The following is a 15,806-nucleotide window of genomic DNA, read 5'->3' as shown; positions in this document are numbered from 1 at the left end:
TCCAGTATCATGGCTTGGAAGTCAGTTATTCCAAAGTTGTTGGCTCTTGCTGAAATGTAGGTGAAGGATCATTCCAGCCATAACTGTCACTGGAGCTCTTCAGCGTAGTCCTGGCATCCAGGATTGTGATAATCAAAAATCAAATGTAGTAGTCTTAGCGCATCTGTTAACCACCTGTTTTGATAAGGCGGAGTAGAAGACTACCAGAAAGCTTCTCAGAGCCATTCTAGCATCATGCTTGGAGGCAGCATGATGGTTTAGATGCTTAGATAATCCGATGTTTATGCCCCATGTATTCCTAAAATTTATTTTAATTCTTTCCTTTTCCTAAAAACGATTTGTGGATTTTAGCATCTGATAAAATCAAAACTAGAACTGACAAATACGATTTGTGGATTTTAGCATCAGATAAAATCAAGACTAGAACTGACAAATAACCGGGACACATGTCACAACTTCCCATTTCTACACCCTTGACAGACATTACTAATCCTTCTCAATGCTGTAATCCAGGTAGCCACTATAATAGATTATCCCTGGCATATGAGATGAAATGCATTTGCCATCTTTATTTAGGAGTGTTCACAGCAATCTGCTAGGTAAGAAAATTTATGCCAGGCAATGCAAAATTTTATTTGAATTTGTCAAAGAGAATAGGAAAAAGGCAAAAACAATCCAGAGTCAAAAGCTTTTTATCCTGCTCTCTACAAAGAGAAATAAAATTATTTTGGAAAGCAGATTTAAGACTCATTGGTAGGCACAAGCAAAAGTGACAGTTTTGCTAAACATCAGCTATATAAAAAGCCTCCTTATGGAAATCCTTAAAATCAGCTAGGATGGGAGCAAAGTGAATAAACTGGTTTTTGCAGTAGTTTTTGCACAGTAGTTGCTCTGTGGGCCTATGTCAATACAAGAAACATTTAATAAATATTTTATTTTCATTGAAAAGTCTTAACTCTGCTAAATGTATGCAACTAGAAAATAAAACTAGTAGGAGGCCTATCCTGCAAGAAGTACTACTGACACATGGTAGTGACAACTGGAATTGCAGGCACAGTCTCAGGAGAAAATACCCAAATTTCTGGAGTTTCAATTTGCAATTCCAAATTATTTCCCCTGAGGTATGCATCAGAGTGTATATTAGAACAAAGAAGTGATTGAAATATTTACATATTAAATAAAAAGTAAAATAGAGTAATCAGGAACATTCTGGGGTATTGAATGCAGTCATTTCCAAAGGCTTGTGTTTTGTAGACAGGCATATAATCTGAAGAAAATCAAATACAACAAGCAATTCTATTCTGTGTATTATGTTACCTTCACATCTGAAGAAAGGGTATTATTTTAACATATGAACAACACAAGAATTTACTTTGGAATTCAATTTGGTCAGATATTTTGGTCAGATATTCCTAGGATGTTTTTAAGGCGGCTGTTTCATTGAGAACTGAAATGGAATTTAGAGATCACCATGTCCAACTCATTCATTTTTAAGTCAAGAAAAGTAGAGCCCAATAATTTGAAGAAAGATATCCAAAATCACGGGGTAAGATGAAGGCAAATTAAGAGTAAAACACAGACCTCTCAACCTTGCCTTCAGTGCTATTTCCTTCATACTATACTTCTTAGCACTTTCAAGAGATGTATTTAGAGCTTAAATCTTTTAGAAACAAATTATTTACTTAATACTATTCCATATTAACTATTGATTTCTGTGAAATAAGTTCCTATAATTAACATTACACAATAATTCTTGGGCTAAGAATAGTAGAAACAATTCTATATACTCTGTGATGTTATGGTAGTGGCAAAAAAATCACATAAAAGAGTTCTTTGCTGATGGTTAAACTGACTTGCTATTATCTCTTCAAGATTGAGAGGGTGTTGTACTCCCTAGTAGCATATTAACTACTTTATTAATTTCACATCATGGTTTTTCAGAGTGTAAAAAAATACTCTGATAAGGTTCTGCATTCTGTCTTTAAAAACCTTATGGAAAACATTTCTCGTAAAATTTCTAATTGATTAGACATGACCTTAGCTACCGTTTATCAGGTGCCTAATATATGCCATGAATAACATATTTTTAATCCATAAATATGACTGAGAAACCGGCCTTAATGAAGAACAAGTAAGACTTTTTAAGCAAAGTTTAATCACATGATCACTTAGCAGAAAAAGTCATACTTTATTAAGATGACCTTCCCTTAGGTGTGTTAAAATAAGTGATAATATGTAAATACTCAGTAGATCACAATAAGTAAAATAGGTTACCTCATTTCTGGAGACAATTTCCATTCCAGGATGAGTACCATTCATATAACTATCCTACAAGTTTTTCTCTCAGTCATCTTTCTAGACTTTTTACCGTTTCCTTATAATTTAATACTGAACCTTTTCCTTTGAGTATACACAAAATCACAGAACTGGTTTCAGTTTATTTTTGATTGTGGAAACCAGCACAAGGAGGAATAGTTGTAGTTTCTCAGCCAAAGTCTAAAATACAATTAATTTATCAGTGTAGAGCCTTCTCTTCTTATACCACGTTTTCATATTACAATATTGTTTAGGCTCATCCCAAGCTGGCGATTCAAAATTTCTGTTCACTCTAGGGGTGTTCTAAGGGTGTTCTGGTATTGACACTTTTTGAGGATCAACTGTGGTTTGCGGTTGGGTGTCCCACGAAAGCCGTGATCCACACAGATGGCAATGCTCTGAGGCTCTTTGGTGCTGCTCCTCTGCAAACATGTAGGACTAATATTTCTAAATTGGAATATAATTATCTGGTTTTATTTATTTACTTGTTTGCCTTCCTTCTTATTTAGTATTTATTTTTCTACCGTTCCAGTGTCCAATTCAGAGTTCAGCAAGTTAAAATAATCATGTAAACTTATGAGATTAGCAGACCAAATTTTTTTTCTAATTTTATATTTGCTAAGAATTTAGGAATCTAAATATTTTCTAGGAACTAAAAATATTAGAAGATGCTTTTCTGTTTGAAAGGGGGGAAAATATCCTCTTGCAGAGAGACACTTTTGTTTATTTCTGGGCAAGATTCCATTCTCATTCAGTAAGATGGAATTAAATGAAAATATTAGTTAAATTAACTGAAAAAATTAGAAGCAATTTTAGAGTTATGCATAAGGGGGCTTGTCAGACTGATCTACATAAAGAATCTCAAAATCCTGTACTCATAGTTTAATTGGTTAATTGGTGCTAATTTACAAATAGAAAATAAAGTTATAGAAGTAGTTTTAAAAGTGTGGTTTAATTTCCACTAAATAGGTTTTTAATACTCCGGTAAAATATTTCTGTGTGATAGGAACTTAAGATAAAATTTGTCGAATTCTGCCTTTCTGGTTGACATTCTTAAACTTTTATACGAACGAACATTTCAGACTAGAGTTTTGGTTCTTCATCAGACCAAAGTTCGGGATGAAGAAATTGATCCTCAGCCATGACCTAACCAAGACTGTAGATACACAGTCGTCTAGATATATACATTTGTCTACATTTCCCTATACATTCTGGACATTGTGCCACAGTTACTTACATCTTGCAGCGTCATCTCAGATATTCAAGAGCTGAATACTGATCCTCTCTTGCCCGTTAGATATTTCAGCAATTATTCCAGTAGATGGCCCTGGGAAGTGAAAAAGTCATAGCTAACATTTTTGCTTAATATCTGTTTTATTGTACTGTTCAGAATGAAGGAGTATGAAAATGGTGTGCACAATAAGCATTTGGAATTATTTATCAACTTGTGTTATCTATTTTTCTTTGTTTCTACAACCATAGACAACTAAGAGTTGGTTTTCTGACAAAAAATATTAAAAATCCGCTTTTTTGAAAGAAGGTTACATTTTGGTTCATTGAATCATTTATTTGAAACTAACCATGACCTTAACTAATTTGAAAGATATTAATCTGTACCTGATTTAAGTGCCAGGTAGTTTAGTTTAATTTCAAACCAAATTCTGTGGTTTTTATTAAAATGTCATGTCTATGTGGACAGATGAAATGTGTCTCAAGTTCTGCTTAAATTTTATGTTTTAAAGATAACACTTGGCAACACGACAAAAAATGTACAAAGAAGGTTTATGATTCATAAGGATTGAAGATGACTACAAATATTTTTTTTAAACATCAAACCATTCCTTGATGTAGGAAGTCTATTTTCCTCCATGAAAGAGTGGTTATTGATTTTTCTTTCTTCCCCCAGGCAACGTTTGGGTTGTGGATAATTTGAGTTACACAGAGAAATACAGTGTAATATATTAGAAGAGAAACTAGATAGAAAGAAAGTAGAAATCAGATTACATGATTTCTCTTTGGGAAGACATTTTATGATCATAAATGGTATTTTTAATCTCAATTTTGATAATATTTTTTTTAGGATACCTAATTTAATGCCCATGGACAAATGAAATTTTGCTATCATAAAAATTTTCATGGAACTATTCTTCTATTTTAACAGGCCTCCTTGTATCAATCCTCTATAGACAGAAGCCTGGAAAGACCCACTAGGTAAGAATCTCATTATATTATGCAACCAGAATATTCTCTACCAGTGGTTACTTTTTCAATAGTAATACTATTCAGTAAAATAATAATGAGGATTATGTTATCACTCACTTTTAGTTTAAGCACCATACTCTATGAATTGCTTTATTTTGTTTCTGCATCATTTTATATGATCATATTCAAGAATTTATAAAAATTAAGGGAAATAATTTTGGTTTCCTTTATAGACTGAGAAATTCTTCCCTTCCCTTGTCTCCTCTATACTCAGTTTTCTTTTCTTTAAAGGGGATTATAAACATCTAATTTTCACTATTGTGAGCTGGCATTTAAGGTAATATATTTGAAAAAATTTTTATAAATTATAAAACATTTTCTAAATTATGTTCTACACATATTTCTTCGTTATACTCTGACCACACAAATCAGAAATACTGTTCCTGCCAATAAATGAGGGCTTAGTCTATACCAGGCATTCTAAGTACATAAACATTTTCAATTCTTAAGACACCACTATACCGAGCCAGCCCCGTGGCTTAGCGGTTAAGTGCTCGCACTCCGCTACTGGCGGCCCGGGTTCGGATCCTGGGCGCGCACCGACGCACTGCTTCTCTGGCCATGCTAAGGCTGCATCCTACATACAGCAACTAGAAGGATGTGCAACTATGACATACAACTATCTACTGGGGCTTTGGGGAGGAAAAAAGGAGGAGGCTTGGCAATAGATGTTAGCTCAAGGCTGATCTTCCTCACAAAAAAATAAATAAATAAATAAAACTGTAAAAAAAAAAAAAAAGACACCACTATACATTAAGTATTATTATCCCCATTTTATCTCTGAGTAAACTGAAACGTGGGCTCCATAACTTACAAGTTTACGCAGTTGGCAAAGAGCAGAGATAAAGTAGAACTGAACCAAAATAGCTTGTGACCGGTAGTCCTAACTGCCCTAAGAGTCTCAAGGCAGTTCTGTTGGTAGGCTTTAAATATCACACTTAATTTAAAATATTACAGAAATTCAGACACAGCTCAATAGCAATATTGAATAATACAAACTCCCAGCCACATTGTATCAACAACAAAAATTTGTATAACCTTAATTTTCCCTTCTCTAGATTTCTATCAACAGAAGTAGAAAAGCTTGTAATTGGGCCCTTTGTAACGTGGGTTCATGAGTGCCATCCAATGACATTAATGTCACTAAGACAGGAACTCCCTCAACTCCGCTTTTTGTGTCTTTTACATCTATACATGCACCTAAAATGGTTGCATTTTAGAGTTCTAATCTGACCTGAGGATTGTTATAAAGACACACAGACCCTCAGATGACTAGTTAATCACAGCAAAAACTGGTCTGGGAGAAGATGGGTGCCCTCCTTAGAAAAATGCAGACAAATTCTGAGTCTGGCTCCACCTCTGTACTTGCAAAGCGTGGGTGTTCCATTTACTCATTTGTAAACCAGTGATAACAGGGCATACATCATAGGTTTGCTGTGCAGGCTATATAGGACAATAATGTCAGTAGAGCAGATAGCGTATCGCTGGCTCCTAGGAGCTGGTGTCGCTGTTGCTGGTGGTGTTGATGTAATTTTAGCAATGATTTGACAGACAACATGCTGGGTGGTATATATCTTCGTTCACTAATGTTTGTTTTAGATGATACTATACAGACCCAGAACCATGATAAAAATTCCCTGCCATTATAGACTGTCAACATCATTTAATACAACTGGGTGATGGGACTCTTTAAGAGTCTATTTGCTGACCAGATTATTGGCCATTCATTATTTAACTAGAAAAATCTTGGAATTCCAAGGTAAGGTTTTAAAGCTAAGATTATTAGGCAAAGCTATAGGGAAATCTTGAGATAAGAGAAATTTATCTCACCAGATGTCTTCCTTTTTTCTAATCCTTTCCTCCATTTTGGCATCCCTCCTCTGGATATATTCCTGTTGTTGGAACTCTTCTTTATGGAGAAAAGATACATGATACAAATAATAACACTGAATTATCAGTCAAAACATATTATAATAGTAGAAGAATTTTTACTTTAAAAAGTGATTATAAATTTATGTCCATAAGAAACCTACACTTGAATATTTATATTGGCTTTATTCATAATTGCCAAAACTTGGAAGCAACCCATATGTCCGTCAAAAAGTGAATGGATAAACAAACTGTGGTACATGCATATAATGGAATATTATTCAACAATAAAAAGAAAAGAGCTATCCAGACACAAAAAGACATGGAGAAACTTTAAAAGCATATTGCTAAATGAAGAAGCCAATCTGAAAAGGCTACATACTGTTGATTCCAACAATATGACATTCAGGAAAAGGCAAAACTGGAGACAGTAAAAAAATCAATAGTTGCCAGGTGTTCAGGGAGAGAGAGGGATGAAGGGGTAGAGCCCTGGGGATTTTTATGGCAATGACACTACTCTATATGATACAGTAGTCATGGTCACAAGTCATTATACATTTGTCAAAACTCATAGGATGTTCAACTGAAAACATGAACCCTATGTAAACTATGGGCTTTCATTACATTTAATAATAATGTATCAATATGGTTCATCAACTGTAACAAATGTATCGCACCAATAGAAGATGTCAATAATAGGGGAAACTATGTGCAAGGGAAAGAGAATGCAGTAGCCCCCCCTTACCTGTGGGGGATACTTTCCAAGACCCCCAGTGAATACCTGAAACCACAGATAGAACCAAACCCTATATATGCTATGTCTTTTCCTATACATAGGTACCTATGATAAAGTTTAATTTATAAATTAGGCACAGTAAGAGATTAACAACAATAACTAATAATAAAATACAACAATTATAACAATGTACTGTAATAAAAGTTACTGTAGATCTTAGCAACCTCAGCATACGATTTTTTTTCTTTCCTTATTAAGTCAAGAACTTTCACTTTTTCACTTAAATGGCTTTTCTTTGGCATATCTGAATTGCCAGCATCACTACTCTTGCGTGTTGGGGCCATTATTAAGGAAAATAAGGGTGACTTGAACACAAGCACTGCGATACTATGACAGTCGATCTGATAACCCAGAAGGCTACTAAGTGACTAATGGGTGGGTAGCGCATACGGCATGAATCTGCTGGACAAAAGGATGAGTCAAGTGGGGGACTGAGTGGGACCACGAGATTTCATCATGCTACTCTGAATGGCATGCAATTTAAAACTTATGAATTGTTTATTTCTGGAATTTTTCATTTAATATTTTCGGACCACAGTTGACCGTGGGTAACTGAAACCGTGGAAAGCGAAACTACAGATAAGGGGGACTATCATATATGGAAATTCTCTGTACTTTTCAATCAATTTTTCTATAAACCTAAAACTGCTCTAAAAAACTGTTAATTTTTTAAAGAGGTGATTATAAAGAAATAATGTTTAATATGAAGGAATGACTTCCTCAGAATGCACTTTGGGGGGTGGGGGATAGGAGTTCTACCACTGTCACTAGCACGTTCCACCAGTCTGTCTGGTTCACGTGTTAACCTCCTCCAACACCAACCAGACTGAAGCTGATTCCTTCTTTCAGTTCTGCGAGCATGGCCAGTGACTTCAGGAAAAGGAGGAAGAGCGAGCCTGCAGTGGGGCAGCCGAGGGGCTTGGGGGACCCCAGTGCAAGCAGGACCAGTCCCAGTCGAGCTGACCACCCAGGATCAAGCTCCACCCTGACAAAGTCTTTCATTAGTTCTTCTCCTTCTTCCCCATCAAGAGCAAAAGGTGAGCAAGAATAAACAGACGTATAAACAATTTACTGGTGTGTTAACCTAGAGCACCCTGTGAGAATGGTCCAGTCATCACCATCCAGAGACGGTTAGCATTTAAATGCAGTGTCCTGAATAAAGTATAGTTTCAGAATAGCTTTCTTTACACACAGACTAAATCAGCTTGGTGACCCATTTGAGTGGCTTAAAGGACTCTATCATCCATTAATGCTTTTTTCCTCCAAATATATCATTTGTGGGTTTTTTTGAACAAGTTCAAAGTATCTAATTTCTTATCAGGCTATTAAAAGGTTACGTTAATAAACGTTTGCATATTGTCAAATTTTTCTAATGTTACAACGAGCAAAATTAATCAAATTTATAGAATAGAAATTAAAAGCAGCAACAGAGAAGAGTGATGCCTAAAACATAAATTGGGTTTTTTTAATTATTTAATTCTAGATAAAAATTTGCCTAACCTATGAAAGTCATTTCTTTGATCGTTTACTCTATATTTTGGTCAGTATTCATTTACACAGTAGAATATCCATGTTCTGCATGTAACAGTGTTCGATTCACAACAGTCCACTGGTAAGAACTACCTGGTTCAAGCCATAATTATAAAATTTAGATATCACCAAGCCATTTTTCTGTATGGCTTGTCTCTTCTCTGGAAATTAAGTGAGCTGTGTTGAAAGGGAGCAAGTCACTCTTTCAGGTCTCTGAAATATCGTTTCATGCATTACTGCCACCATAATAGGAATATTCCTAAGATGGAGACTGAGGATTGAACTAGCATCCATAGGTACCCAGGGCTATGCCAAATTTGGGGCCCCACAGTCTCCTCCAATCTCCTGGGGTTGCAACAGAAGAGAGAAGGAATTTGAAATGTGTGGAGAAAGTGAGCTCTAACAGAAGTTTCCATAAAATAGCACAGATTCAGCTACATGTATCAAATGTAGGCACTAGAAGTGTTGCCACGTGTTAGTTAAGGCTAAGTGGCGGCTGATTTGTGGGCAAAAGATCGGCTGGTTTTGATGACTGGACCCTGGATAGGCAGGAGGCACTAGCTCTCTTCCATGGCCCAGTGAAACTGTGAATGCTAACTGGAGGGTTCAGAGGGACGGAGCCCCTTTCTTTATACCTTTCCTCAGTAGACAGAGATAGATACCTTTATCAGATTCTTCTCATTTATGCAAATACCATAAGGTAACAAATAGGTCATGAAATGCCATTGATTCATTATGCTCAGACGCTACTCCAAAAGTTAAAAGGATTCTGATTAATTTAGATCCTTGTTTTCATCGTAGGGAAGGTTAAGTCAACTTCCTTTCCCAAATATTACATATGTACTTAATGCACTTATCTACTTTTGAAGAATTTGGGGAAGATTGTAAGGCAGGAGCTGTCAATAGAGACATCTTCCTCCACTAGGTCTCTTTCTAAGAAGAAAATGTCCCATTAGGTGTAATTTGGCCTCTCATTTATTAGTTAACTCAGCAAAGCAAAAGAAAAGAATATTTCCATACATATTCCAAATTGAGGTCAGGTTTAGCTCTCTATTATCAAATTGCAAATGTTTTTTTAAAAAGTCCTTCCCTGGAAAAAAGCAAGATGCATTTACCTCTGATGAAAATTTTACATTATATCCAGTTATCCTTATGAGAACTTGCCTAGTAGGAGGCTGAAGGTAGAGAAATTAAAGAGGTAAATTAGTTTGTTTAAAGAAGCCCTAGTTATTTTTTTGGGAAATATTAGCAACAATAACTCACAGCATCTTGATTTTGCAATTTTGGAAAATACTTCGTCTTATAGCTTTTTCATCAAATGCCCATGAAAAATTATTTGATACAGTTATGGGAGTATTAATTAAATGTAAATTTATAAATTACTCTTTACCTCTCTATTATTATAAATCAAATAAGACTCAAATCCTGACTCTATTAAATTGATTAAATCTATAACAGTTTTGGCATTAATTGCTAAACCTTTAAATTACTACCAGGTCATGCTACTGGCTTACAAGGTATTCTTGTGTTTTTGGCATACCATATTTGCAGAAAGATGTATGAAGTAAGCAATGGAAATAGGGATATTAGCCACACCAATTACCTTTTATATATGGTTTTTTAAACTCTAATATCTGCAAAGCTACATTCATTGAAAAAGTATTACCATGCTTTAGAATTAGATTATTCTCTCTAAAACTGAAGCTACGTGTGTAACAATCAATGTCTAGATTAAACCATGCTAACTGCTCTCTCTTTGCTGTGCTGTCCGACACTAACTGACATGCTCTCCTCTTTGTGAACCTTTTAACTTCTCCAAATGTCTCTCTTTCACCACGCTGCCCTGGATTAAAAGGTGGGGATGATAGCAAAATGTGTCCATCCCTTTGCAGTTACTCAGGGCTCAACGGCCTCCCCTCCAATGAGTTAGATTACTGTAACACTTACGGACAGCATTTGGACGTCCCCCGGGACTCACAGCGGGCCATTACTTTCAAGAATGGCTGGCAAATGGCCCGACAAAATGCAGAGATCTGGAGCAGCACCGAAGAAACAGTTTCCCCCAAAATCAAATCCCGTAGTTGTGATGATCTCTTAAATGATGACTGCGATAGCTTCCCTGACCCGAAAACCAAGTCGGAAAGTATGGGCTCTCTGTTGTGTGAAGAGGACTCCAAGGAGACTTGCTCCATGACGTGGGCTTCCCCCTATGTCCAGGAGGGCCGCGGTAATGGCAGATCGAGGCTTCGACACAGGTCAGCCCACGATGCCCCAGGGTTCCTAAAAATGTACAAGAAAATGCACCGCATTAACCGCAAGGATTTGATGAATTCAGAGGTGATTTGCTCGGTGAAGTCGAGGATAATGCAGTATGAAAAGGAGCAGCAGTGCAAGGGCCTGCTCCATGGGTGGAGCCAGTCCTCCACGGAGGAGGTGCCCAGAGACATGGTGCCCACCCGCATCTCTGAATTTGAAAAGCTGATTCAAAAGTCCAAATCCATGCCAAATTTAGGAGATGATATGTTATCTCCCGTAACCCTGGAATCACAGCAAAATGGTTTGTGTCCCAAAAGGCGATTCTCCATTGAGTCTTTGCTGGAAGAAGAAAATCAAAGTCGACACCCTTCTCAGGTACAACAAAGCTACAAGTCTAAAACCCTGGTGCCAATTCACATTGAGGTCACCAGCGATGAGCAACCAAGAACTCACGTGGAGTTTTCCGATAGTGACCAAGACGGAGTTGTGTCTGACCACAGTGATTACATTCATGTAGAAGGATCCTCCTTTTGCAGTGAGAGTGATTTCGATCACTTTTCTTTCACGTCGTCTGAAAGTTTTTATGGATCCAGCCACCATCACCACCACCATCACCACCACCATCACCGGCACCTCATCAGCTCCTGCAAAGGAAGATGCCCTGCCTCCTACACTCGATTTACCACAATGCTAAAACACGAAAGAGCTAAACATGAACACATCGAAGAGCCCAAAAGACAAGAAATGGACCCCGGCCTTTCTAAACTTGCATTTCTAGTCAGTCCCGTGCCTTTCCGGAGGAAAAAAAGTTCAACTCCCAAAAAACAGACTGAAAAGGCGAAATGTAAAACGTCTGTATTTGAGGCTCTGGACTCTGCCCTTAAAGACATTTGTGACCAAATTAAAGCTGAAAAGAGAAGAGGAAGTTTGCCAGACAACAGTATATTGCACCGTCTTATCAGTGAACTGCTGCCAGATATTCCCGAAAGGAATTCGTCACTTAACGCTCTGAAAAGGAGCCCCACGCACCAGCCTTTCCACCCACTGCCTCAAGATGGTGCTGTTCGTTGTCCACTGTACCAGAACGATTGTGGGAGAATGCCACGCAGTGCCTCTTTCCAAGACGGGGACACCGCCAACAACAACTACCACCACCAAGACCATGAGAGTGCGCTGCATCTCCAAGGTGGATGAACTTTTCTTTCTTTTACCTTGTGATTCAGACCCACCCTCCAGCTCCTCCATTTTCCATTCCTACATCTCATCATTCCTGAGCTGTGAGACCACTTGGCATCGTTATGTGTTGTGAAGCAAATGCTTGTCGTTCAAACGTCTTACTGAATAGTTCTCATGTGCCCATGTGACATTTGGACCTGCTGTGTGGCTTAAAGTGATCATCAATTCACAAAAATTTACTCGTTCGAATCGAAAGGGAAAACCGTTTTGTAGCTTAATGTTAGCGTTGAAACAACTGTTACTCAGGTTGAAATAAATTAAACATTTTAGCGATTAAAAAGATTTCAAGACAGAAACCATAATTGCATATCAGTATCCTTAAGAGACTGACAACTTTGCGTTAGCTTTTTTTTCTGTAAAATGAATCAAAATCAATAGTTTAACAAATAGCCTTTTCCTTGATTTTTACATTAACTTCATATATATATTTAACTTCATTCACTCAATAAATAATTTGCTCATGTTCTGTACAAAAGATACTATATCAAAACACTCAGGAAGCAAAACTGAAATATGTAACATAATTGATGAATGATTAAAAGAGAGTAGGGGGCCGGCTCCGTGGCTTAGCGGTTAAGTGCGCGCGCTCCACTACTGGCGGCCCGGGTTCGGATCCCAGGCGTGCACCGACGCACCGCTCCTCCGGCCATGCTGAGGCCGCGTCCCACATACAGCAACTAGAAGGATGTGCAGCTATGACACACAACTATCTACTGGGGCTTTGGGGGGGAAAAATAAGGAGGAGGATTGGCAATAGATGTTAGCTCAGAGCTGGTCTTCCTCACAAAAAAAAAAAGAAAGTAGGATTTGCTAATAACTTTCTCCAGTTAAAGGACACAATTGGGATAAAATTTTTGTGAATGTGTCTTTAAGCTGTATATATAAAAGTTTCATTTCCATCACTCAGTATATTTATTTTCTCTTCCTTTCCATTACTTATTTATTTTCTATTTCTGCTAAAACAATCCTATATTGACATTTGAATTAGACCATTTAGGTTAAAAGTGACTCTCAACTCTGTTTTTGTAGATGGATTATCACCTTGAAATGGCAACACAAGGACAAATAGCAATTCAAATGCAGAAGATGCTTTTTGAGATTTACATAACTGAAAAGCATAGGGTGTTTTGATATTTTTATGCAATTCTTTTCATTAATTCTTAAAGTGCATCTGTTTACTACTGAAATTTTAAGAAGCTGGAATGAACATTCCAGGCTGAAACTTGGATCATCAACAGAGTCTTCTATGCACCAGACATTGCAAAGTGCTTTACATGCATTATCATATCATACATATGGATGATACTTGCAAATCATACATTATCTTACATATCATACACTGGTATAAACCCGGCTGACAGGTATTTCTATAAGCACAGTTTTACAACTGAGGAAATTGAGACCCAGAGAGAAGAAATTTGACCAAGGTCACACAGAGAGAAGGTAGCAGAAATGGATTCAAACTCCTAATAATTCAGAATTTGTAGTATAGAATATAATCTCTATAGACAAAAAAGAGACATAATTCAAATTTCATATTAATACAATAAATATGGCTCAGTTGTTAATTGTCATTGCACAAATTTTATATTATTAGTATTTATCTTTGCTTCCATTTATACTCTGCACCATGCTTCAAAAACAATAGATTAGAATTTTTAAAATCAATTTCGACAATTTGAAATTTTCACTGATTGAGACATGTCGGAATTTAATATTTGAAATAAATTAGCTACCTTTTCCAGTTTTTCAATATCCTTAAATAATCATCTCTCAATTTATGTGCAGAGTACATTATTGAAACATGATTTGAGAGGGCTTTGAAATGCATTTAGAGAGTATTTCCTATTTTAATAAAATATTTGCTTTCCAGTTGGGTTTATCCAAGTGAAAAATAGTTTATATTCTATGGGTTAGTAAAAGTAACTTAAAATTTTTGATCATTATGAAGGCCCTATGATCATAAAAATATATTAAGTTAGAATGAAAAATATACACAAAATCCTCTAGCATTCATGAAAATAAGTAGTTAAGTTTTACCTGAGATATTTATGGCCATGTTACCTTCTTAAGCCTAAAGACTTTGGAATTCACAACTCACAGAGAGTTAAATAGTTCTCCCTGTATGTCCTGTAACTGATACCCCACCTGCTGTTAAGTAGACAGTTCTTCTTTATAATCAAAGTAGTCAGAACCTTTACACAATGTTTTCTTTAAGGATCAACATTCTTAACTCTTTTATAGATGGATTTACTTTATTTTCCATGCTTCTTGTTATTAAATATAACTAAATTTATTAAAGGGATAAGGGAAAGAATTTATAAATTTTGACCCAGTTATTTTGGTAAAATTTTACAACAGAGGCTACTGGAATACTTTTAACCTCTAGTTACATTTCCACATATAAATGTATAAAGTATAAGATACTATTAAGAAATACTTGCAATCATAATTTTGAAATGAAATTATTTATACTTTATTTTAAGGTGAACAAAAACAATTCAATATTTCATAAGTAATTTGGCAACCAATATGATACTTTCTGTTTAGAGAATTTTTATTGCTTCATTTATTGGCATAAATATTTTCTTTTTGATAAGGTAATTGAGCACAAGGGAAGGCCATAGATAAAGAAGGGCCTTTTCGGCCTTAAGCCTCAAGATGACATCTTAAGACTCAATGAGTATTTAAAAACAGAGAGAGAGGGTAGAATGGACATGACCATAGTTCTCTCATCATCATGCTTTCTTTATTTTTCTCCCTTTCTTTTTCATTACTACATTCTTAAATTCTTGTTCCACAAAATGTTTCAGTTTCTATAAATTGTTGCGGTTTTCAAATTCTCCATCTTCTACAGGCCTTCTACAGTAATTATAAATTGGAGGCAAAAAGAATAGAAATAGAAGGAATTAAAAAATCTTTGAGATGAAAAATCCCTACAACTATGAATTGTCTACACCAGGTGCTGTAGCATAATTATATGAACAATGTAACAATTACATTTATGTATACAATTATAATACTTCTGCATCCTTGGATATTTTTCCTTTTGAAATGCTCTTTTTTCGTGTCATATCACGAATTTATAATTACCTATGAGTTTTATACCCGTGTATTCCATTGTGGCGTCTTTCCAAATTTGAGGGGAAAAATAGTTGCCACCAGGGGAAAATGGCTAAACAAATCTGCTTTTAATTAAGTGGGTACTCACTCTGGCCCTGTCCTTTCCAATAGACCGTGAGTCCCCTAGAAGTTACTCATCCACTTCGACTGACTTGGGGAGAAGTGCACCGAGGGAAAGAAGAGGAACGCCAGAAAAAGAGGTAGTCGGTTCAATAGCGTTTGAGTCTTTTAAAACAACATACTTGCTAAAGCACTTGCAAGCCAAAGTTATGTCCCAAACCAGTCAAGAATCCAGATTAAAAACGTAAAAATGACAACGGGGAAACTAGAAACAGTTTTCCCTGGAGTGAAGGAGAAGTGGTTTGCATTCGGACCCTACCTGCAGATCTCTCCCAGCTGTGGTCCAGTTTTGGTAGTG

The 15,806-nt window shown here is 36.3% G+C and overlaps 1 protein-coding gene across 1 annotated transcript in view; it reads left to right on the top strand.

Moving 5' to 3' along the window:
* Positions 1–15,806, top strand: part of SORBS2 (sorbin and SH3 domain containing 2) — a 177,031-nt gene that overhangs the window by 128,668 nt on the left and 32,557 nt on the right. The window contains 4 exon segments of the mRNA XM_058525010.1: positions 4,478–4,527; positions 8,093–8,280; positions 10,629–12,215; positions 15,500–15,588. Of these exon segments, the coding sequence (XP_058380993.1) occupies positions 4,478–4,527; positions 8,093–8,280; positions 10,629–12,215; positions 15,500–15,588 (1,914 nt within the window).

Source organism: Diceros bicornis, chromosome 29 (assembly GCF_020826845.1).
Source record: "Diceros bicornis minor isolate mBicDic1 chromosome 29, mDicBic1.mat.cur, whole genome shotgun sequence".
Lineage (NCBI taxonomy): Eukaryota > Metazoa > Chordata > Mammalia > Perissodactyla > Rhinocerotidae > Diceros > Diceros bicornis.
This window is presented reverse-complemented; position numbering and strand designations above follow the sequence as displayed.